Raw genomic sequence first — 27,350 nt, forward strand, 5'->3', positions numbered from 1 at the left:
GCGACTGCGGTTCGCGTGAGTTTTTCGAATACGCGCGCCCATGTCCGCATCCGATGTTCTGGACAGGAGCTGCTTCCGATACTCCGGCTGAGACTTTCCCGAGTACCCGTACGACACATGAAAAATGACAACGTTTGGACACGAACCATACGGGGATTGTATGTGTTTTAATAAAGTAAAAATGTTCGGACACAATTGTATGATTATGATGAGACCGGTGATAGAAAATACGCAATCATTAACTTGTTTCAGATTATATTGTTTGGTTCTGGCGCCGAGGTAATGTTTGGCACGTTATATTATCTGAATGCACCTTGCTCATGCGTCTCTATACACCATCTTACATTTCCATTACCCCGGGCAATATTCCATGACTCCCGCTCTCTCCCAAACAAATTATAGCCATAAAAATGCTTGCAGGAAGATGAAAACATTCAACATATGAACTGTTGGGGCGCTTCAGCCAAACAACCGTTGAGTGCATCTGGAGCCTTTAGCTTACTGTCGGATAAAAATACTATCTCCAACGACGACGGTCCGGGCACTTTGACTAGAATATAACATATCCATGGTTTCAGTCTATCCATCCTAACACATTACAAGGCAAACGAATGTTCTGTTCATATATTCGAAAGCACGCTGAAATTATTACCAGTAATGATACTAGTTTTCCCGTGAAGTTAGAGGGCACTAACAGCTGATCAATCAAAAGACGAGGTACGCCTGGTGTAAATAAATACTGTCAGCATATCTATTTGTGTGACGGTGGAACCAGTGGTACTGACAAAACAATGAAAGGAACGTCTTATTTATTTATCGTGTCCATGTTGTTATGTTGTGTGAGCAGCTGCTTCAGCAAGAGAGAAATTCACGTAAGTTCAAAATTATTTTGTTGTGATGATAGGGTTGGTATTCAGTGATCACCACTGTTACTGTAAAATACAGTTCTCCTATTTTGAATGATTATTGATGTGGGATGTTGTAAAATAATCACATTCGTTGATTATGTGAGTTACTCTGTGCATGGAACTATAGTTCCATGCTCTGTGCTACGTGAATAATATCTTCATTGTTTTCATGTATGAGAAAAAAAAAGAACACTGAGTCTGAAATAAAATTATACATGAGAGCCCAACACGTGTTTTATATTTTGGTACGATATGAATCACAGTCCCATACATACTAGTATTGCTCGATTTCTCACAATACCCAAATTTTGTTACCATCTATCAAATAATTATTCAAATAAAAAAAATTTCAACGTTATTACAATATTTTATAAATGATGTGGCAAAACACATCTGTAACTGATTTAATATACGAAAAAAATCAATTAAAGTTAAAATGCTTAAGCCAGTTTCTTCAGATTAACCAGTTTTTTTTTATGTTTAGAAATTTGAGCATCTTGTTTGATTTTTTCCTGTATTGTTAGTGTTAGTTTTTTTTTTTATGTTTGCAGAATTTATTACTTTATTGTACTCAAATATGGAGTACGATAGCAATAACAATTCTATTCTATGTGCAGTAAAATACTGTGGAATACTTTATTTTCGCTGGAATTAATTTTCGCTGAAAAGGCTTTTTGAGCATTTTGTATGGAATTTATTTTCACTGATTTTTTATGAGTTTAATGTGAAATATAGGAAAAAAGTATATTTGCTGGATTTTATTTTCACGGAATCATCCCTTCAGCGAAAATAGCGAAAATAAATTCCAAGCGAAAATAAAGTATTCTACAGTATATGATTCTTGACAACTTCCCACATAGTTTTTCAATCAGAACGTCTCATGACATGTAGAAATTAGATATGTGCACATATCTGTATGTCAATTAAATCATACAATTCAGTATGCTGTAACTTAACGACTCAAATAACCAAAAATAATATGAGATCATCATGGAAATATAACAAACTCTACACAAAGGCATTACAGCGGCCGTATCGATCAATGAGCAGCTGAGGGTGATGTCTTCCCTCACTGCCTGTGTGTATACTTTCTAATATTCTCATGATATTCTTATTATTACGCAACTTTTCTTTGCTGATAATAATTCAATGTGAGATAACAACAAAAAATTGCAGACTAATAATATTTGCATAAAATTACATGACTCTACATTGTTGGTGTTTGCAATGTAAAATGAGAAGTAATTGAATGTGATGTAAATATCATGCGTATTTGAATGCATACATTAACTTCTAAACATCTTCAGATAGCGTTTTACAGGCGGGTGAATGCTATTGTTTTCGCTGCTAGATGTATAAAAATAAAATATGTCATGCATTTGTTATTTGTCACCAGTTATACATGTATTTATCACAAGAACTGTTATGTGTCTTTATTTCAATCACAGAAATCAGCGTCACAATTATTAGAAAAAGAATTAAAGATTGTAGATACAACAATATGTAAATCAATTACAACTGATTCTGTTACACAGTTACGAATAAAAAATAAGGTAGGTATGTGTATTATTTGGTTGTTGAAACTATGTAAGCTGCAATGCCTCTAAACAGCCAAACATGAGTGAGTATTCAACCACGCTATGCTTTGATGCTTCCTCCTGTTGCAAAGACACATGCATTCCTTCTCTCTTTTCATAATATGTATCATTATGTAAAACCATTTATTTTCACTTTTTTGGTATTTTGAGAACATTGGCCATGTTTTAATTTCAAGAATTTCCTTGGAAAACAGTGAATTATTTGTTATTTTACATGATCATTTAGGTTTAATTGATAGAATTTTATTTAAAAATCAAATTAGCAAAATTAAAAACCTTGTGAATAATTGCATTTTGCAGTATTTGCCATTTTTGATGGTGCTACTTTTATTTTGTGGTTTCAGAAAAGAGAAGCTGTGGCATGTTTACTTAAGAATATTGAGACAAATCCTGATGATGCATGGGCATGGTGAGTGTTTTATCAATGACTAATTTACGAATCATATCTATAATTACAAACCCAAAGGACAACACATGCTAACATGACAACGCATAATGTAGTTATATATTTACCTCAAATTGATGACTTTTCATAAAAGGAATATGTTTGATTTTACAGGTCTCAACTTGGTACGATTTTTGAAGACAAAGGAGAAAGCAGTAAAGCCACTACTGCCTTGAAACAAGCTGCTAGAATAAATGGCAAACTGTCGTCCCATGTCACCACGTGGCACTATATTGGTAAGTACCGGTACTGAGAATTGTTTACCCTGTCTGGAAAAAGGTACCCTATCATTTCCCTTCAATGCTAAAGTCACAAAATAAGCCACATACTGTACTCGACCATGTTAGCGCCCAGAGTAATGATATTTCATGGCCAAGACCTGTAGCCATTCAGAAATTATGTATATTTCGTCTACCGGTATAATTTGCAAAAATTTATAGAAAAATACATAAAAGCAAAACCACTGCACCTGTTTGATTATACCTGCATAATGGAGATAGTGTGTCTCAAAATATTCAGGACATCTTCAAATGAAATCTTATTACATGCGTTCACAACAAATTGATATTTGAATCTTGTACAGACCCTTGCCATTGCCACAATTGCTTTATAGAGAACTATAATTTAACTGGCAACAATCTTCAAAGTGTGGCTGCATTTTAGTAATCATTAATGTATGTTATTGTTTTGAATAATGAATTTCACATATATAATCTATGAGGCATATATTAAAATATTTTAATCCAAATATGATCATGTCATATACAATGTATCCTTGACAACTGACCACATTCAGACTGTTAATATATTGATTATACTATTGTTCAAATCAGGTCCATTTGTTGTTGGTAAACCTGAGATAGACGGTGATCCTTTGGAATTCTATGGCGGCATCTACAATGCATCTAAATATAGATATGATAAAAAAGTTAAATATTATTCAGAACTTGTACCAGGTGCAGAAATCCAGTGGAAAAAAGTACTGCAAAAAGTAGGTCTCAATCCATTCATTGTATTCATTTCTATGTGAATTGATGGTATTTATAAAATATCTTATTAAAAAAAAATGCTTTCAACAATTAATTTTTCTTGCTTTAAATGTTTCGTCTGTTGATAATCACTACACTGGGGATTTTTTTTTTTCAAGAGTGCGACAGACAATGTGCAGATCAATCCTCAGATTAACTGGAATGATCTTGTCTCAGGATTGGGGTCTATGGCAATCACCGAATGGCAAGTAAGTAAATAGAACAACTGCATCTGTTTCTTAGTCAGTGTCTATCAAACCTGAAGCACCTAGCCTGCCTTGGTCACTGAGGGATGTCCGGGTATCATTCAGTGAATTTGTTATTGCACCCAAAATGGAATATTATGAATATACCAAATATGGTCATAAACTCTGATAATAACATAAACTTGGCATAGGGGTAGGTATAGTTCTGCAGATTTGAGGTTTCCTTTCAATTTTGCTTCAGTTAAAATTTTTTTAGTGAATCTCCCACCATAGTTACTGAGTAAAGTTTTTACATGAGTTGATCACAATCAAATACATTGATGTTAATTAGAATAAAAGTTTGGAATTCTGAGATGATTCTCCAGAAAGTAGAAAATTGGTCAAGGGTGATATAATAACACTGCATAATAAAACTTGGTGATATATTGGTTTGTATTATTTGTAGGGGTGGGCTGTTGGTGAATTTGCTGTCAACCATAACAATGAGGATGTTCTCATTCAGTGCCTAGGTGAGTACAAGCCGCCAAGTTCATGACCTCGTCTCCATGCTGCAGTCTCCTCCACAACAGTTTAATAAGAAGGGGGGTAATAATATAGAAACACAGTTAAAACATATGTATTCTATTATACAGTGATTATGACATCATCTAGTCAAGTGCTGCATTATAATTCTGTCTCACATCTTTCCACCAGGTGTTGCTGTTATGTATGTAGATGGAATATATGTGACAGGTGATGTCTATAGACGCAATCAATATTGGTGAGTTAAAGGGTCACATACAGTAACGTGTTGACCATTACACATCAATAAAATACACAGAAAGATATTGATCAATCCTCTTCAAATTCTAATGTAGGAAGATATATACGAGTGTTTCACCATTGGGAGTTACATGATTATTGTGGGAATAATGCATGGTTAACTCATGAATTATGCATTCGTCGTAAAATTTTATTCATTTTAAGTATTGTATTGTCTATTTGTATAATATGACTTTATTACCATATAGGTTTGCTGTATCTTTGTCACATGGAATTCATACACTGTATGTGAATTTGAGAACCAAGGGAACACAGGTATCTAATAAAATGTGCTTCTAAAAAGTTCAAAATTATGAAAAATAGTGATGGAAGTGTAGAGTATATTTCAGAATAATATTTCAGAGTGTAAACTCATAATAGCAAGTAAATAACATCAAACACATGGCAAGCTAAAAACTATATTAAATAAATATCGGCATGATTCAAATGAACGTTTGGCACCTAATCGCCTAGCTCCAAATCACAACACACATCCTTAAAAAATATGGTTAATAACCAATTACTTGCAGAGACCATGAAACCTATCCATGGCCATCCATCAGAAAAAAATATTTGTTAAAATGTGAGTTCATCTTTATTTTCATTAAAACTTGTAAAATTTTAAAACTATTTAATTTTCTTTTCTTTAATTCCACGTTTGTTAGGTCTTCCAGTGTAATATAAAACTAGCTGGAAGTGATGTGTTACAGGTACATGAACCTCTCATGAAACCTGATCTTATAGATGGTCATTTGTTTGGTCATGTGATTCCTATACCTGTTACAAATCGCTATAGTGATAAATGGATGAAGAATATCAAGTGAGTTTTTAGCTCCGCTGTCGACTTTGTCGAGCGGAGCTTATCATATGAGTGATTGTCCGTCGTCGTCGTCCGTCGTCCGTGTCAATGTTTTACTTTTTCGACTTCTTCTTGAAAACTACAAGCCTAAATGCTTTGATACTTGGTGTATATGTACCTTGGGTAGACCTCTCTTAGGTTTGTTAATTTCATGTTGATATCTTTAATTCTCTAATTTTGGTGAATATTTTTGTCATTTTTGGTAAAAAGTGATATTTTTGACTTCTTGTTAAAAACCGCAAGTGCAATTGCTTTGATATTACATTTATAGGTACTACATGTGGACCTCTCTCAGATTTGTTAATTTTGTAATGATATCTTTAATTCTTTAATTTTGGTGAATATTTTTGTCATTTTTGGTAAAAACTGATATTTTCGACTTCTTGTTAAAAACCGCAAGTCCAATTGCTTTGATACTACATATATAGGTACTACATGTGGACCTCTCTCAGATTTGTTCATTTCGTGATGATATCTTCAATTCTCTAATTTTGGTGAATATTTTTGTCATTTTTGGTAAAAACTGATATTTTCGACTTCTTGTTAAAAACCGCAAGTGCAATTGCTTTGATATTACATATATAGGTACTACATGTGGACCTCTCTCAGTTTTGTTCATTTTGTAATGATATCTTTAATTCTCTAATTTTGGTGAATATTTTTGTCATTTTTGGTAAAAACTGATATTTTCGACTTCTTGTTAAAAACCGCAAGTGCAATTGCTTTGATATTACATATATAGGTACTACATGTGGACCTCTCTCAGATTTGTTCATTTTGTAATGATATCTTTAATTCTCTAATTTTGGTGAATATTTTTGTCATTTTTGGTAAAAACTGATATTTTCGACTTCTTGTTAAAAACCGCAAGTGCAAATGCTTTGATATTACATATATAGGTACTACATGTGGACCTCTCTCAGATTTGTTCATTTTGTAATGATATCTTTAATTCTCTGATTTTGGTGAATATTTTTGTCATTTTTTGGTGAAAAGTGATATTTTCGACTTCTTGTTAAAAACCGCAAGTCCAATTGCTTTGATACTACATATATAGGTACTACATGTGGACCTCTCTCAGATTTGTTTATTTCGTGATGATATCTTCAATTCTCTAATTTTGGTGAATATTTTTGTCATTTTTGGTAAAAAGTGATATTTTTGACTTCTTGTTAAAAACCGCAAGTCCAATTGCTTTGATAGTAAATATATAGGTACTATATGTGGACCTCTCTCAGATTTGTTCATTTCGTGATGATATCTTCAATTCTCTAATTTTGGTGAATATTTTTGTCATTTTTGGTAAAAAGTGATATTTTCGACTTCTTGTTAAAAACCGCAAGTGCAATTGCTTTGATATTACATATATAGGTACTACATGTGGACCTCTCTCAGATTTGTTCATTTTGTAATGATATCTTTAATTCTCTAATTTTGGTGAATATTTTTGTCATTTTTGGTAAAAACTGATATTTTCGACTTCTTGTTAAAAACCGCAAGTGCAAATGCTTTGATATTACATATATAGGTACTACATGTGGACCTCTCTCAGATTTGTTTATTTCGTGATGATATCTTCAATTCTCTAATTTTGGTGAATATTTTTGTCATTTTTGGTAAAAAGTGATATTTTTGACTTCTTGTTAAAAACCGCAAGTCCAATTGCTTTGATAGTACATATATAGGTACTATATGTGGACCTCTCTCAGATTTGTTCATTTTGTGATGATATCTTCAATTCTCTAATTTTGGTGAATATTTTTGTCATTTTTGGTAAAAAGTGATATTTTCGACTTCTTGTTGAAAACTGTAAGTCCGATTGCTTTGATATTACATATATAGGTACTACATGTGGACCTCTCTCAGCTTTGTTTATTTTGTGATGATACCTTCAATTCTCTAATTTTGGTGAATATTTTTGTAATTTTTGGTAAAAAGTGATATTTTCGACTTCTTGTTAAAAACTGTAAGTCCGATTGCTTTGATACTATTCATATTGTTCATTTTCTAATGATGTCTTCAGTTCTTTAATTGAAATGTGCATTGCTAACAGCGGAGCTATCTCAGCCGATAGGCTGCTTGTTAAAGTTATTAATCAAACTTGTTAAAATATAATTTCGTGATTTTTATTCAAGATGAAAAAGTCCCACTGGCTTATGTGCGGATTATGCTATTTTGTTATATCTTATTCCTATTACTTTGACTGAACAAAACCTGAATAAGGTGCCATTTGAAGTAACACCATATTTTAACATGCTCAATAATTCTCCCAACAGTTAATTATAATCTATGTACATCTTTCATTGTTTAATTATAATTGACACAGTCACTAAAAACTGAACAGGGACTATGTCATTCACAATCACTCATTATGAACTCCATTGTGGTATGATGAATTTTGATTTTGATTATGATTTTGAATGATCATCAGGGGTTTTTCTAGAAAAAAAACTGCAAGAGGGAGCACTGCACCAAGTGGGGAAGATAGGGTTCTCCCTACCAGGGTGTGGAGTTTTAATATAATTCTAAGTTAAAATGGAGCATTCTATGGCTTCCTTGAGGCCAAAATTACTATCAGACATGTGATCCCTGGTCAATCAGAATTTTATGGTTGCCAGAGGATCTGCTCCCCAGGGTAATGGGACACATGGCCATGGCATGAGGGCGCTGCGCCCCTGTTCCCTTGTTTAAAAAAATCTCTGATCATCCAGTAAACTATCCTAGATTTCAAAGCAAATAACTCAAAAGGTCAACTAATTAATACAGTAGGGGTGTTGACTGTGCACTCTAGTGGTTTTGTGTGTAAACTATTTTCAAAATATTGTCTATGATCATACATCTATCCAGGGTTGCCATGGTAGCCCAAGATTCAGGATCCCCAGTGGAAATTAAACAAATTGATAAAAACAGACAGTTTGGTATTGCACCTGGTCAGACTGTTGCCATAGTGATAGAAATACTTCACAAAGATGAATTGACCATAATGCCTTGTACAGAAATAAGGTGAGTGACATTTTTGATGGGATTGTATCTGAATTGAGATTTTTTCATGAGAAAAATATTCACAGTTTTGAGTTCAAATTTGTTACGACATTTCCTTGTTTAATTACAAACTCATGAATATGCAGGAGGTCGTTTGATTCAGGAAAAAAAATCATAGATTTTATAATGGTGACACCATTAAATAAAACAAGTTTGCGCATTTTATAACAGTTTGTACGAAAACTCATAATTTAATGTTTAAGTCTTTAATAAGACACAAATCATGCCCAATATTTGACAGTCATGTAATTGTTTTGATATTCCCATACTTTGCAAAATAGACATGACTGGATTGAATCTCGCAAAGACTTTTTTATCCAATATATTCCAGGTTTACTTTAAAGCTAAGTACCACTGATGGCCACTCTCAGCGAATGCCGGTATCATTAAGATGTAGGAACTATGGACAGTCATTTATATATACATTTATTGATCATGATGGGTCTGTAAGTTTCACATATTATCACATGTATTCATTGTGAATCAAATCTCAACAGTGTAACCCATAATGTTGTATTTTTATTATAATTTATCTTAAGACATTGACAGAATCAGCTTATGTCATACATAGATGATGATTTGTATAACATAACAAATAGTGAAAGCCCAATACTGAATACCGGGTGATAATTTGAATATTATATTAAGTCTTGTTCCAAAGCTTATGAAAGATGATAATATATGCCTTTTTATAACAGACTAGGGAGTTCATCTCACAATAGACTAGGGAGCTCTTCTCTTAACAGGCTAGAAATTTCATCTTTTAACAGCCAAGAAAGTTCATCTCAGAATAAGCTAGGAAGTTCATCTCATGACAGGCTAATGAGCTCTTCTCATAACAGACTAGGGAGTTCATCCCACAATAGACTAGGAAGTTCATCTCTTAACAGGCTAGGGAGCTCATTTCAGAATAGGCTCGGAAGTTCATCTCATGACAGGCTAATGAGCTCTTCTCATATAGACTAGGGAGTTCATCCCACAATAGACTAGGAAGTTCATCTCTTAACAGGCTAGGGAGCTCATTTCAGAATAGGCTAGGAAGTTCATTTCATGGCTAGGAAGTTCAGTGATTAAGCATTTAAAAATGGAAAAGCTTCAATAAATTGTGTTTGTTGTTCCCGTCTAGGTACAGCAGGCATCAGCAATACCACCTTTAGATGACTGTCCAAATAACATTTGTCCTGTAAGTATTTGTAAGTTTTTGTCAACAACTTTATCATCTGGATGAAATACGAGGAACGACAATCGTAAATATTTTTATGCTATTGACCCTGCAGGTATTACTGACTCTCCATGGTACAGGTGAGTGTCTTTCATAATTTTACATCTATTTCTACATCTATACTGGTTTATAATGATGTGGCTTGCCTTTAATGTGAATTAATGAAATGAAGGATGATGATCAAATATTATGCACACTAGAAATTCACAATGGTATTCTGTTGAAGAATACAACATTCTTGAATTGTAGCAAGGTCATCATAGTTTCGCTTTGTTTCCTCCGGAAGGTGTTCAAGTTCAAAATCAAGCAGACAGCTATAAGCGAATGGAAAATGGTGACTGGATATTTGGTTTTGAGACTGCTTGGGTGCTGGCAGCCACAAGGCAAGTCTCAAGAATTTTAGTCAGAATATAGACTGCAATCAAAAACCAGTATTTAGTCATGTAAATACTGATATGATACTGGAGAATACAGATTACTTTAATATGAATTAATTAATTTATTAAGTAATAATAATTAATTTATTTTGAATTTATTTTGTCTGTTTAGGCATGGAGCTCATAACTGGGAAGGACCTGGAGCACTAACATCCATCACTGCCCTGGACACTCTGGAAAAGGTGATTGACATGTACACTGTTAATATACTCATCCACACTGATAGACATTGAAACTATGTACCCCTACCGGGGGGGTAATTATTTTCACTTTTCAAATTGCATTGTATAACACAAAACACACCAGTCCACAACATTTCCAGTTATTGCATCTAACAAACAAATTAAATCAAATCAAAACAAATTGAATTTTAGAAGTGATTTGCCAAAATTAGTGCATTTATGCTATTTTAGTATTTTGATACTGAAATTACTTGTACACAAACAATGTTTTTTATTGTAAAATAACTCAATAACTGAGTGGTGTGATCAACAATGTGATATGATCTAATTGCCTCCATGTATGCTCCCTTGAATTTCAGAACTGTCCCTGAGATTATTGTGTATCTGAATTCACTTTGATACATATATTTTCAATAAATAATTCATTATGTTTTTGTAAATAAAAGTCATTTATATTAACATATGAAATAAGCGTATGACAAATTTCAGAATTTCAGACTGTGATCTTTTAATTTAGATGAAGACAGTAGAAACCTATTTACATTTGTCATTGAGTGAGCCAAGTACATTGCCACATCACTCTTAAAAAAAGTGGGTGATTTTTCAAAATAAGGGAGGAATGTCCCTTATTTTGAATAAAAGAGGGTGATTTTTCAAAATAAGGGGGGAATGTCCCTTATTTTGAATAAAAGAGGGTGATTTTTTAATGATGCCTCAGTTGTTATATTTCTATCACTTATTTTACTCTGGATCAATTTCTATAATTAAGTACATATACCTCATTATTCTGCCATACAAACAGTCTAGTTTATCAACCCTACTAGTTGTTTTAACTAGATAAATATTTGTAATACATTGTTTCATTGTATTGATGTACATGTTAAAATACATGTATATAGCATTTTATGAGTGTTCAGTACTAGGGGAATGGTAAGGTAATTATGTATCATGCTGATGATATGTCATGTCAAGTTTGCAGATCTGACAACAACAAAAATATTTAGGCATTTTCATATTGGAAATAAATTATTTACTGCCGAAATAGTCCTCAAATCATGCTTATAGTAGGAAATACTGTGTGATTTCCTAAACTTACTACCCAAATATAAAGTTTATGAACAATCGAACACGCACCAACAAATAGTTCTGAGGGAACTCCCAGAATTGTGAATCGCGCCAAATCACACTTCCCGAACGAGGCATTTGCACATAAGTTGTTGCAATAATGTCATCACTTTCAATACCCAAACATAGATAACCTTCTCAGCATCCTGGTTGAAGACCAAAGCAAGTGCAAGTCATGTGATCTTTGCAGGTCATTCTATGGGAGGTCATGGAGCATGGCATTTAGCAACCCACTTTCCTGACAGAGCACTAGCTGTGATGTCATTGGCTGGATGGATCAAGAAAGAGGAATACAGTGACAGTAATGAATTTTTCAGGTAAATACAAAGTATGCAAATCACACAGGATTTATTGATAATATGCTTTCATTATCTTTTCATAATGTTTATTTCATTCACAATTTGCATACATGCATGTCATTCATATTTCAAGAGAAAGAAGGATGTGTTTTCAAGAAAACATACGCAAAATAATCCAAAAAGCGACCATGTACAGAATCCATGTAAACACATTATTCTATGAATAGTAATATTTAAAATTTTTCATGACAGTCGTATGTAGCCCCTGTAACGCTACATATCATTTTTTTAGCATAGGTCACCGAATAACAAATCTGAAATATGATACAATGTTTCTGCCATAGGTACCAATATATACTACTCAAAACACACATTTTTGACAAATTTTCGAGATTGTTTAATGGAAAAATTAGTTCAGTGACCATATATTCAGAATTTTGAACATTACAGTAACCCAGTCCCAGTCTTGCTGAATTTCAAAGATTTCTGTGTATGTTTTTTAATGGTAGCAAACTATGGGGAATCAGAAATCGCCTTTTTACGAGTGTTTTATACTGTTGGGTGACCACACAATTTATTTTGTAAGCAATAGTGTGTGACGTAGAAATGGCTAAATGGAGAATACACATATGTGTATATGTATATGATAGAAAATTGATAAAAATAAACATCATTCTGTTGTGTGATACAAATATTATGGAAGAATTACTATTTTCAGGACAGTTGCCATAGAACACTATGATAAAACTACATTTCATTTTTAACCTGTATCTAAAACTCAGGCTCATAATTCAAGTTAAAATGTATGTAGATCAGTCACAATATTCACAATTTCATTATGAATTATATCAAGATCAATCAATCAATCAATCAATCAATCAATCAATCAATCAATCAATCGGTGTTTAACATTGATATGTGATATAAAAAAAATAATAGTGTCTTGACTACTACGGTACAATGATTCTATGTTCCTAATAGAAAGAATCTTAGAAATGAATGCATGAATGAAGTAAATTAATAATTAATTAGACTCCTTCAACCTGGCTCTGTGTTGACTTCTCCCAGGACTGATATCACCAGAAAGAAAACTTTTTATCTTTAGGCATATCAGTATGCAGTCATAAGTTTCTGTTTTGTTTTTGTTTTCAGACATGACACAAGTACCAGTCACACAGATCCTGCAGTCAAAGCTATCATGGAGGTGACAATTTTTCTTCAAATTCATTGAACTTTTTTTAGTAATCCTGTAAACCATTTTTTTCATCAGAAATTTATAGTTTGGAAAACTTTCTAATTAGGACCAGATTTCATGAAATTTCAAATTGAATTTTTGCAACAACCAGAAAATTTTCTGATTTTTCTAGCATCATAATAGATTGTCTCTCACAAAATGTGTTACCATGGTAACAGCAGTCATACTTTCTTATCCACAAATTTCTTCCTTTCTCTACTTTACTAGGCTTGCATAGTTGAAAACAATGCTGATATACATGTATCCAATATACAGGTAATATTTATATTCTCTCAAAACTTCTGAATTTTGTCGATAATAATAAGAAGTGTCAGAAGAGGATTCCTACAGGAACAGGAATTGGCGACTATGTTGCATATCTGGTGTAACGGAGAACAAATTTGTATACTGTAAAATACTTAATTTTCGCTTGGAATTAATTTTCGCTGTTTTCGTTGAAGGAATGATTCAGTGAAAATTAAATCCAGCGAATATACCTTTTTTCTTATATCTTACATTCAACTTGTCAACAATTAGTGAAAATAAATTCCATACAAAACACTCAAAACGTCTTTTCAGCGAAAATTAATTCCAGCTAAAATAAAGTATTTTTCAGCAATAAGAAGCACAACCTCTGTATTATGAAATTCATCGCATCTCATTATTTCTGACCTGATAGCAAACACGTTTAAACACACTTCTTTTGATCTAGCATCTTGATGTGTTTACAAGAATTGGTGCAAACGACAGGACAGTTCATCCATATTTTGTAAGGTATGTTGATATTCAGACAGTATATTTTATATAACACATTGTCGCAATTATTTTGTGCCATCAAAAAAGTCAACTGTCATTAACCTAATTAACCTGTGAACCACCAGTTCCCATTTTTCATCAGATTCACAAAATAGTCCCGTTTATAGCCTGCACTTTCCTTCAGATGATTGAGACAAAAATAGTCAATCCTTTTGGGTGAAAACTGAAAATTTACTCAAATTTTGTCTGTTGGCTTTAAAATTAGGGTTTATTTCCAGAAATATTGAAGAATATAAGAAAAAAGTTCAGAAAAATTTAATTGAAAAAGTCTGGTGGTGAAAAGGTTCAACCACATATTCCCAGTTATTTTTTAAAGTTATTCACAAAAATTTTGATCATGATTTGTTGGCAAGATAAAATTTTGTTTATTTATTTTAAAATTCTATTCTAGAAAAATAGATAAAAATTTACAATATGTTGCACAAAATGTTTGTCAGGAGAATTATTGCATTTAAAGAGTTAAAGATTGCCAGGTCCATATTACTGTGAACCAATCAATCATCCGCCATAATCATAACTGTTTTCTGTATCCAGAAGAATGTATCGTCTACTGAAAGAACAGAAAGCAAGTGTAACTTATGACGAATTAGCAGGCAAAGAGCACTGGTGGTGGGATACATGGTAATTTACACTTTTTTTTTACATTTTCCATGTTGTATGCCTTCTCATTTGGATAATAAAACCACTATGTATATCATAGTATGATATGAACATTCAATGACCAGCAACTTGTTCAAAATGCATCTCAAAAATCAATAGCGCCGCCTAGTGTTCATTAGTAGAAATAATAGATACCTTGTATTGCAGATTTTGACCCTGTTGTCAAGGGTATTTATTTTCTGAAATCAACATTCTTTCATTATAATTGACTTGGCAGGAAATACACAATGTGATTGTTACATTATCCAGACATCACAAGGTTAGAATGAGTTGTGGGTTGCCCATAGCTGAACACTGGAGTTATATTAATGTTGTTCAAACAAATTATGGAACCGACTACAGTGGGTGATGCAAACACCATAATTTGTTTTTACATGATTATCACAATATACATTTACTTATTTATCACAAAAATTGAAACAATGTGTTGCTTTAAATATATGTAATACACAATAGGAAGATTAAATATACATGTGTTTATAAATAAACATAAATATTTTCAGTCAGGTTTAAATTACTTGAAATTAGATTCTGCTTTTTTCTGATTGTATACAACGGCCAAACAGAATTCATTTTTTTTCTTTATTTATCATTGGTTTAATTCACATTTGTTTTATAAGATCCTATATTTATTATTATTGCCAGGGAAACAAACGATGGAGGTGCTGTCAATGATAAGTCATTGAGGGATTTTATTGTGAAGCACACATCAAATCTTCTCATCAAGTCTCCTGGAATGACTAATGAACAGTGTGATGATGAAGGATGTGATGATGTTGCCATGGGAACTAGATATACCGCAGCGGGTAAGAAGAAAGGGACATACACTTTAACAGTTGTAAACCCAGCATTCATGGAAGGACTTCATGGAATCCAAGTAATACAACAAATAGTGCCATTTAGAATCAGTAAGATTAAGGTAGGTTGAAATTTTGGATTATTTTAGCTACTAGACAGACAAACATTGAAATGAACAACTGTGGAATGACTGTCCTGGCCTAGTTATGAATATGCCCTAATTACCAAAGATTCTGACCAGTATTGTACAAAACCAATATGATACATTTATATTTATTTATTTATTTATTTATTAACACACAACATCCCCCGGAGGGGATGAAAAGGGTTACAAATCAGATATTAGTAAAAGAAAAATAACCACATAAAGAGTAAGGGAACAAAAAGGCATAAAAAAAAAAAAAAGATAATAAGTTGAATACAAGGAATGTATTACTGGCTTAGTTTATGTAGGTGCTGCTGTCTTGTATTAAAACAGTTTTTTAAATATTGCGCTAAAGGAATTGACATTTTCTCGTCACTTAGTAATGATATGAATTTATTTTCATTACTAAATTTGTCAAAATTTGGTATACGTTTATTAGCTACAATGTAAAGTTTTGATCTTATTTCATTGTAATGAGGACAATTTGTGACAAAATGTTGTTCATCTTCAACATGGTCATTGTCGCACATATTGCAGACTCTGTCTTTAAAATCCAATCCTGTATGCCGGCCTGTTTCAATTTTCAGACAGTGGTTGCCAAGTCTAAATTTTGTTAAGGATTTGCGAAGTTCACTGTTTTTCATAATTGTTAAGTAGTTTTCTTGTTCTATTTTGGTTTTAAAAAGTTTGTAGGTTCTTAGTTTATTTTTAGAATTTGATTTTTTCCTATTGTCATTATTTATTTCATTTTTCCACTCAGTTGTAAACTCTTCTTTTAATTTCTCATCAATTGTTTTTAATTTTGATAATGAGATAATATTTGTTTCATTTAAAAGATAAGAATGGTTAATATTATTTAATATCAGATCAAGTTTTTTAAACCATTTACTTTTAATAATTTTATTGACATAGTATGCTTCTTGAAGTAGAGTATTTGTGGAATTTGCAATACGATTGGCATATTTTATCATTTGTTTCTTAATAAAAGAGTCAAGAGGTAATTTTCCCAATTCACTATATATTGCCATGATTGGTGTATTTTTTGAGATACCAAGAATGTACCGATAGTATGTAAGCTGAACATCCTCTACAATTGATTTTGTAGAGCTTTCTTCTCCCCAAATGTCACTCCCATACACAATAACTGGTCTGATAAGTTTATCAAATAGTGACAGTAGTATGGACATGTCCAGATTACCAGATCCAATTTTGGTCTTTAATGAGAATAAGGCTTTTATTCCTTTTCTTTTTAGGTTTTTCATTGCATCTTTAAATTTACCATTTGGACTCATAGTTAAGCCAAGATAATTGAAATCTTTAACTATATTGATTTCTTTTCCTTCATAAAAGAATATTTCCTTGTTAAGGAGTCTGTTACACTTATTGAATATCATTATTTTTGTTTTATCTGTGTTGACAGACAACTGCCATTTTGATGTGTAGGCTGATAGTTTATCCAAACAGTTTTGTAATCCCCTTTTGGATTTTGAAAGAATCACAATATCATCTGCATAAAGAAGGCAATTAATGGGTGTGTTGTGTAACAGTGTAGGGTCACAATGATCATTATCAAAAATATCAGGCAGGTCATTAATAAATAAATTAAACAGACTTGGGCTAAGGTTGCATCCTTGTTTTACTCCGATATTTGAACAAAATGATTCTGTTAAACCATTTCTTGTTTTTACCTTATATAAAGTAATTCAGTCTGGATCCAGGGGTAAGAAAATAACACCAAATAAACAGCATGGTAAATACTCTGTCAAATCAAGGTACATCCAGATCCAGGGGTACATTGGTGGGAGTAAAACTGAATGTAGGTTTATTTAATTGTTGGTCTAGGATTGTGTTCAGTGAATTGGCAATACACCACCAAGTATATCACTATCTGTAACCTGTATCTTGCTGGTCAGGTGTTCTCAGCCACTATTAGTCTGCCCTCAGTGTGTGCCTGAGGTGTAAATATATTTTGGTTTTCCTGTGGATTGAAGATAAAGGGCACTGCAATCTCCCCAAATTATTGCTGATTAATTGTTGTTCTTCTCTTCATTCTTTCACAAAATATTCACTCTGCAGATTGAGTTCACAGAAGACGTCAACTCTCTGACTACCACCAATGTACAGAGGATAGCATTATATGAACCCCAGATTTCAGCTGTCGGTTGGAACACCACTCCACTCAGGGTAAGTTATTATTGCATTTCAAAGCTTTTGAAATATTGCCATGGAAAAAAGCAAAATTTCAACATTGACTACATTGTGGGAAGATACAAAATTTGAAATAATAGTTAAAAAGAAAAGCCATATGCTATCTGCCCTAATTATGGTGCCCCCTATCGTCCCAACTCAAAGACTGATATACAAATTTATCAATAAAAGTTTAATTATATTTTGACCCAATCCATCTTAATCTATGTGGATTGTGTCAGCCTAGTAACATAATTCATAATTGAATCGATGGGACTTTTTTCCAAGCAAAGACCTCTGTCAATCATCCTCCTGCTTGTTGATTTCTAGATTGATAACACTGATTTCTCAATGAATGACATGATAACAGCGATGAAAGAGAAATCACATTTTTGCCAGAATCAAGGTAAGTTCAGTGTCATATCTCCATTCACAGTACCAAAATGCATGAAGATTTAGACCAGTGTGTGAACCCTTAATATGACTCTAATAATTAAATATCCCAATATATAAAGCAAGTTGGATGTTCCACATCAAGATACAAATAACCCTTTGGACGTTTATATTTCGTCTAATCTTATGTATGTTTCTATAAATATTAGAATGTTTTTTAACTATATGGACATCCTTTTCTATCAGCTGCAGGTCTTAATCAAAATTTTCGAAAAAATCCTAAATCTTTGTGGGTTTTATTTTGTGAAAATGTGACAAAAGTTGGCACACAGATGGTTTAAGGTAGCGAGACTATTATTTGCATACTTGTTTTCATCTTCTATTTGTGACTAAATGACTACAAATAGACCCAGGAAAGTATATATTTTTTAGAATCGCCAGACTTCAAGCTTTTCACAAGTGTATTTTGCATGCCCGTATCTGCATTCTACGACGCATTACTCAACCAAAGGTGAAAAATTACTTTTTCTGTAAAAAAAAATAATTACGCATTTATGCTGGCGATAAGAAGTATTTTTTTCACTTTTCCTAGTTGTTCAATAGTCTGGTAAATTGAATGTGTCTGGTCAGTTTTATTCAAGCAACGCGTTTTAAAAAATAGTGTGCTGAATTTCAATTACTGTTTTAGTCGCATTGCCCCCAACTCAAACCACGACTCGTTGGTAAATAATCGATGAAATAGTTTGTCTGGACACATTCAAGTTCCTCTCACTGTCACCTTAAAGCTGTGAAAATTTGGTGTTAATCCGACGATAATAAGTATACGTTATTTTTTGTTAAAGACCTTGTATTTTGAAAAACATAAACTCCTAGAAAACTTCCATGAAGTAACAGCAAAGATTTTCAAGCTTGTTTATCGGCACAATCAATTTGTTTTCCCATCAAAGTCTGTTTTAACATGTGTAGGGACATTCAAATGTGTAAGGCTTTTGGAAACCAAAAAAAATAAAGGAATGGGATAGCTATAATTGGATAAAATCGGCAGATGAAAACACCAAAATCAATGATTTTTTTCAGTGGCTGTGTGACCTTGTGTCTGACACATTCATATGCAAATGACTAATCTGTAAAACAAATAGGGGCAGAGACAAACCACTCAAATGTTTGGAAACACTAATTGTGTGTCAGATAACTACTGATAACACATCCTAACCATGGATGTACTAAGAACTACATTGCTTTGTCTTGAGTTTATCTTTGAAACTTATAGGCACACAGATTAAACCTGTGTTGTTGATTTTGGAAAACACTACTGAAGCTGCCTTGCTTCCCTTCAGAAAATCTACATTTTAACCAACTTACATGACATTCTATGTTATGTTGACTTTATCACATGAAAGTTTATAGTGCATTTCATCATTTAATAAATAAATGTGAAAATCGTAATTTTCAACACAAATAATAGTCTCGCTACCTTAAAGTTATTAGAAAAATGTAGCAAATTCCACTATTGATCACAAGAGGGCGCACTTATAAATTTGAGAGTTACAGTGATTACATCTGCTAGCACTTTGATCAGTCTGAGCATTGCTTCTTCATTTGCATAATGTTTCATTTCAGTTAGGTCAAGGGAAATTTAATTTTTTCAGATTTCACCACATGAGCATGTATGATAAATTCTATTTAAGTAATAGCTAAATTAACAACATAAAAATAGCTATATATGAAAATAATTTTTAGAAATTTCGTCCTTGAGAAAAATTAAAATCACATTTTCAATAATTGCATTGACAGCTGGTAGGTATTATATAATGTTTGATTTATCAGAAAACTTGCAGTGCTTGATCCTTCTGTTATTTTTTTCGGGTGGGCTCTACGCTAGGAATGCAAACTTTTTGACCAAACAATTTCTGCTATGGATGGCAAAGCAATGATTTAATTGGTTGCGGATTCAGTTGCACATACAAATTAATTCTCTTGTTCCAACTGCTACACACATACAGTTGATGAATGTGTTTCTGTATGTATTAGAAAGGAACACTCAATGGCTGTTAAATAATTAATGTAATTTTGTGAAAACCATATTTTGGTTACATATGAGAATTTTGAGCAATTCTCCAATCTGGGTTCAGTGTTTTCTTTGCTATGTTTTTAACAATTAAAAGGAACTTTGTCATGACTACACTTCAGGAAAAGTGTTTATTGCAACTGATTTTTTTTTCTTTTTAAGAACATGGCCTATTTCATGGCAATCAATGTGCAACTACCAGAGTGCATAGTATTCCATTGTGCAAATCTTGCTATTTAACTGCATTCTCTCTTTTGAATAAAAAATAAAGTAAATTTTGAGTTTTATCTTTCAGCACAACCTTTCTGAACAGAACAACATCAAAGGAATTGACACATGCAAAGATGAGTTGGGTTTTTAGATAGTTGATAGAGAAAAAATTGAAAAAAATGTATACATGTGTTTGGTTTAGACTGACTTCACTGTGTTAGGGATTCAATGGAGAGATGCTTTGTTACAGAGGCGAATTCATTTTAAGCAGGCTTTATTCTCTAATGATAATTGGTTTTGCAGGTAAATGGTCCATGTGTGAAATTGTTGGCAATGACTTTGAATCACACAAAGAAAGAGGACCTTTAAATCTTGGACCAGCACGTCGGGTGGCTGAACATCAGTTTGTTATTGTTACAGGTATTTTGCAAATCATGTATATTGAAGTAATTTAGTAAATTTTATAACGTAGTTGATCGAGCAGTCAACATGCATCAGTAGACTAGTTTCAATTCTTTATTGCTACAGTTATGTTGGAATATATTTATTAAATAGAATATATTATTTTCATTAACAAAATATACAAATAGAGTCAACCTAAATAAAACATACAGAAATTTTGACATTATAGGTACAAAGAGTTCATCAGAGTTCACGTCAACCCTTCAACAGTTGTCTGTGTACATAGCAAATCTCTTCTTCTTGACCTCTGACACGATCGCACCAGTGATAAAGGACGTTGACCTTACAGATGAAGTAGCTCATCAACATAATTTGATAGTTCTTGGAGGACCAAATGAAAATAGCTGGACATCCAAAATAATTCGGGATGCAGAAGCATCATCATTAGTAAATGAAGATAAAAGTAAGAACCATACAATAAAGTACTGTAGTTGTATTATTTTTGATAGCAAGTTCAAAGTGTATTAATTATTCAGTTTTATTTAATTGCAATCTGATAATTTAAATTCATGTGAACTTGTAAAAATAGAATTCTGTGAATTTATCAAAATAGTGAAATTTTAAATACCAGTGACAAATAATGATTTTTCAGTATTCCAGAGTAAACATGACAGCACAGATTTGTATTTGTTTCAGGTGTAACCCTCGGTGAATGTCAATTCACAGACCCCAAGACTGGCGTTCTGTTCTTGGCGCCTCACAGAGGAACTGGCTTAGCACTAATACTTGCAGGTAACTCCCTAGAAGGTATCATGGATATCATGAAACTAGCATCTCCCACAATACCACCAATGACACGATCACCCGTGAGTATGTTTATTTATTTCCTGATTTTCTCGTTTGACAACCAATCACGGTATAATATTTTACTGACAATTTGCATGCTAATTTGCATACCAATTTGCATACTATTTAACTGTTTTCAACTGGCTTATTCTGTATCATAGCAACACTATGCTCAAATTGATTGAAACTGTTCCTGCTCAGTGCTTTCTGATAATAAATTTTTGTTTATCTGTAAATTCTAATTAACTAATTGCATTCTAATGGCATATTTTATGTATATTCCATATGTATTTTAATAGTTTGCTGTAATGGATTGAAAGATTGTGACGGGCTAAAAAAGATAGATAGGTAGATTTTGTTATAAGGAAAGAAAGAAATAGAAATATTTATTTTGTGTTTAATATGTATAATTTATTGCAAAACAACTACATGATAATATTTGCAGTCAATGGCTGGCATTCATATACCTCTAATTTCATGTACAGAGTGACAAAAGACAGACCTCTGCTTCCATTTAACCTGTTCAACAAAGACAAATATAACAATGAAAAAAAATAAACGAAATAGTACAGTTTCATTAATCCTCAAAAAAAATAAAAATACTGCACAATGGATTGAAGGAAATACTTACTTTAATCTAAATAAATTTGGTTTCAGGTAAATTAGGATTAGAGCGTCACTCCTTTCATGAAATAGAGATGTTTCCACATGTTTCTCGGGGTAGCACCATCTATTGTTGTCATCAGAAAATGATATTCTGTATATATTCTGATATATAATTTCTGAAAGTGTCTTTGAAATGCCAACCTATACAATCATGTTTTTGGTTTGTGACATTTGTGATAAAAAAATAAAATAAAATAATAAATCATCATCAAGTAAAATTGAAACTGAATTGTAGCCATGTCCCTTGCTGGTGCGGCCACCTGTTTCTGGCATGGAAGTGACGTGCGCTGAATACTGTAAAAAGTATTTTTTTTACAAGTGTGTAAATTACTAGTACTGTATTTGAAGATCAATCGAATATAGAGTAAATGTCTATCATTTTTATTTTATTTTCCACAAGGTTAAACATATAAGAGGTTAGGCTAGACTTTTTATTCCTTATTTCTTGGGTTTTTATATGGCAATTTTTTTGAGGAGGGCGAAAAAAAAATAAAATTAATTCTTTTTTTCCATTAGATTTGTGTGATTCTCCAAGAATTGTAAGTGAGATCATTGATCAGAGAGAAGAAATGAAATAAAATTTTATTCCATGTATAACCTTGTTTCTCATCTGCACGAGACTTCGGTATTTTGATTATGATACTCCCACGAAAATGCAACTTGGATTTGTTATGCGGCGGGCGGTGGAAAAATGAAGATAGAAATAATATTTTTTTAGCAATTTTTTGCACTTACAAGTGCACGAGAAATTACGCTGAATTAAAATTTTATTTTTATTTCATTTTCGGCTCCTGTTCATTCAGCGAGGTTGCGAAACAAGGGTTAATAAAAGTCTGGCCTTACAATCAAAAAAAGCAATGCCTCAAAGCAAATTCAAAAATTATTTTTACTGCCACACATCTGTAGTTCATGCCATGGGTAAATTGATTTAAGTTAATATTTTGGTGGGATCTTTACGAGTCAAATACATACATGTATTAGTACCTGCATGCTAGTACCAGCAATAACCGAATGATTGTAACCAGACAATTCATACAGTGAAACATGAATCAAACAAAATAAATTATTGATAGTAGACAGAAAACTCATTTTTTCCATTTAATGGCATATTCTTGAAAAGAAAAGAAGGGTAATGCAAAGACAACTACAGATATTATCTGATTTGCATGTCAATTATTCTTAACATTGTCTTTCAACACTTAATTGGGTTCCATTTCTAATTACTACATCTTCATGTATTATAGAAATTACTAAATAAATAATTTACATTGTATGCATATTTAGACAAAACCATTTTTATAACTAATGGGTGAAGGTGAAAAATTTTAGTGAAAGGAAATTTGTTGGATGCAATAAATTTAACATTTGTTGTTGTTTGTTTACTTGAGCTGTATCTGACATACTCAAAGGCAGAATCTACAAAACCTATAATCAGAAGTGCACCCTTTTGTGGTCAAGGTTACATTGTATTATGCTATATGTTTTCTAATCAGATTTACGATTCTTTTTTTTGTAGTTCTCCAATATGGTACCAGATTTTGTTATAACTGGACCAGAGTTCAAAGCCAAGGGACCAGGTGGCTACTTGTGTGCTGGTTTCTGGGGAAATAAATGGGAGTTCAAGAGAGAGTTGTCATCATGTACCTGTTGAATCCATTAGGGTAGTCATCATGTACCTGTTGACTCCACCGGAGCTGTCGTTCTGTACCTGTTGATTCCATCAGAGTTGTCATCATGTACCTGTTGATTCCACCAGAGTTGTCATCATGTACCTGTTGATTCTACAAGATATGCCATCATGTACCTGTTGATTCTACAAGATATGCCATCATGTACCTATTGATTCTACCAGAGTTGTCATCATCTACCTGTTGACTCCACCGGAGCTGTCATCATGTACCTGTTGATTCCACCAGAGTTGTCATCATGTACCTGTTGAATGCATCAATGTTGTCATCATGTACCGGGGGTACCTGTTGATTCCACCAGAGTTGTCATCATGTTCCTGTTGATTCCATCAGGATTGTCATCATGTACCTGTTGATTCCACCAGAGTTGTCATCATGTACCTGTTGAATGCATCAATGTTGTCATCATGTACCGGGGGTACCTGTTGATTCCACCAGAGTTGTCATCATGTTCCTGTTGATTCCATCAGGATTGTCATCATGTACCTGTTGATTTCACCAGAGTTGTCATCATGTACCTGTTGATTCCATCAGGGTTTCATCATGTACCTGTTGATTCCACGACAGTTGTCATCATGTACCTGTTGATTCAATCAGAGTTGTCATTATGTACCTGTTGACTCCACCAGAGTTGTCATCATGTTGCTGTTGATCCCATCTGAGTTGTCATTATGTACCTGTTGATTCCACCGGAGATGTCATCATGTTCCTGTTGATTCCTTCAGAGTTGTCATCATGTACCTGTTGATTCCATCAGAGTTGTCACCATGTACCTGTTGATTCCATCAGAGTTGTCATTGTGTACCTGTTGATTCCATAAGAGTTGTCACCATGTACCTGTTGATTCCATCAGAGTTGTCATTGTGTACCTGTTGATTCCATCAGAGTCTTCATCAAGTACCTGTTGATTCCACCAAAGTTGTCATCATGTTGCTGTTGATCCCATCAGAGTTGTCATCATGTACCTGTTGATTCCACCGGAGTTATCATCATGTTCCTGTTGATTCCATCAGAGTTTGTATCATGTACCTGTTGATTCCATCAGAGTTGTCACCATGTTTCTGTTGATTCCATCAGAGTTGTCATTGTGTACCTGTTGATTCCATAAGAGTTGTCACCATGTACCTGTTGATTCCACCAGAGTTGTCATCATGTTGCTGTTGATCCCATCAGAGTTGTCATCATGTACCTGTTGATTCCACCGGAGTTATCATCATGTTCCTGTTGATTCCATCAGAGTTTGTATCATGTACCTGTTGATTCAATCAGAGTTGTCACCATGTACCTGTTGATTCCACCAGAATTGTTATCATGTTCCTGTTGATTCCATCAGAGTTGTCATCATGTACCTGTTGATTCCATCAGAGTTGTCATTGTGTACCTGTTAATTCCATCAGAGTTTGTATCATGTACCTGTTGATTCTACAAGATATGCCATCATGTACCTATTGATTCTACCAGAGTTGTCATCATCTACCTGTTGACTCCACCGGAGCTGTCATCATGTACCTGTTGATTCCACCAGAGTTGTCATCATGTACCTGTTGAATGCATCAATGTTGTCATCATGTACCGGGGGTACCTGTTGATTCCACCAGAGTTGTCATCATGTTCCTGTTGATTCCATCAGGATTGTCATCATGTACCTGTTGATTCCACCAGAGTTGTCATCATGTACCTGTTGAATGCATCAATGTTGTCATCATGTACCGGGGGTACCTGTTGATTCCACCAGAGTTGTCATCATGTTCCTGTTGATTCCATCAGGATTGTCATCATGTACCTGTTGATTTCACCAGAGTTGTCATCATGTACCTGTTGATTCCATCAGGGTTTCATCATGTACCTGTTGATTCCACGACAGTTGTCATCATGTACCTGTTGATTCAATCAGAGTTGTCATTATGTACCTGTTGACTCCACCAGAGTTGTCATCATGTTCCATCAGAGTTGTCATTGTGTACCTGTTGATTCCATCAGAGTCTTCATCAAGTACCTGTTGATTCCACCAAAGTTGTCATCATGTTGCTGTTGATCCCATCAGAGTTGTCATCATGTACCTGTTGATTCCACCGGAGTTATCATCATGTTCCTGTTGATTCCATCAGAGTTTGTATCATGTACCTGTTGATTCCATCAGAGTTGTCACCATGTTTCTGTTGATTCCATCAGAGTTGTCATTGTGTACCTGTTGATTCCATAAGAGTTGTCACCATGTACCTGTTGATTCCACCAGAGTTGTCATCATGTTGCTGTTGATCCCATCAGAGTTGTCATCATGTACCTGTTGATTCCACCGGAGTTATCATCATGTTCCTGTTGATTCCATCAGAGTTTGTATCATGTACCTGTTGATTCAATCAGAGTTGTCACCATGTACCTGTTGATTCCACCAGAATTGTTATCATGTTCCTGTTGATTCCATCAGAGTTGTCATCATGTACCTGTTGATTCCATCAGAGTTGTCATTGTGTACCTGTTAATTCCATCAGAGTTTGTATCATGTACCTGTTGATTTCATCAGAGTTGTCACCATGTACCTGTTGATTCCATCAGAGTTGTCATTGTGTACCTGTTGATTCCATCAGAGTTTTCATCATGTACCTGTTGATTTCATCAGATTTGTCATTGTGTACCTGTTGATTCCATCAGAGTTTGTATCATGTACCTGTTGATTTCATCAGAGTTGTCACCATGTACCTGTTGATTCCATCAGAGTTGTCATTGTGTACCTGTTGATTCCATCAGAGTTTTCATCATGTACCTGTTGATTTCATCAGAGTTGTCATTGTGTACCTGTTGATTCCATCAGAGTTTGTATCATGTACCTGTTGATTTCATCAGAGTTGTCACCATGTACCTGTTGATTCCATCAGAGTTGTCATTGTGTACCTGTTGATTCCATCAGAGTTTTCATCATGTACCTGTTGATTTCATCAGAGTTGTCATCATGTACCTGTTGATTCCATCAGAGTTTTCATCATGTACCTGTTGATTTCATCAGAGTTGTCATTGTGTACCTGTTGATTCCATCAGAGTTTGTATCTTGTACCTGTTGATTTCATCAGAGTTGTCACCATGTACC

At 33.5% G+C, this 27,350-nt stretch overlaps 1 protein-coding gene across 1 annotated transcript; it reads left to right on the forward strand.

Moving 5' to 3' along the window:
* The first annotated feature begins 683 nt into the window (after positions 1–683).
* LOC102809823 (uncharacterized) lies at positions 684–25,638 on the forward strand. The gene is made up of 28 exons (XM_085506979.1): positions 684–872; positions 2,357–2,461; positions 2,851–2,915; positions 3,066–3,187; positions 3,785–3,942; positions 4,099–4,188; positions 4,631–4,694; positions 4,879–4,945; positions 5,196–5,262; positions 5,652–5,806; positions 8,693–8,848; positions 9,219–9,333; positions 10,014–10,070; positions 10,165–10,189; positions 10,396–10,492; positions 10,659–10,728; positions 11,983–12,170; positions 13,305–13,356; positions 13,615–13,662; positions 14,099–14,160; positions 14,737–14,823; positions 15,508–15,781; positions 17,882–17,989; positions 18,323–18,398; positions 20,967–21,083; positions 21,295–21,500; positions 21,740–21,931; positions 24,094–25,638. Exons 1-28 carry the CDS (start codon positions 792–794, stop codon positions 24,226–24,228), a joined length of 3,039 nt encoding a protein of 1,012 aa, XP_085363105.1. The 5' UTR covers positions 684–791; the 3' UTR covers positions 24,229–25,638.
* The last annotated feature ends 1,712 nt before the right edge of the window (positions 25,639–27,350 follow it).

Source organism: Saccoglossus kowalevskii, chromosome 2, assembly GCF_978046115.1.
Source record: "Saccoglossus kowalevskii chromosome 2, keSacKowa6.1, whole genome shotgun sequence".
NCBI lineage: Eukaryota > Metazoa > Hemichordata > Enteropneusta > Harrimaniidae > Saccoglossus > Saccoglossus kowalevskii.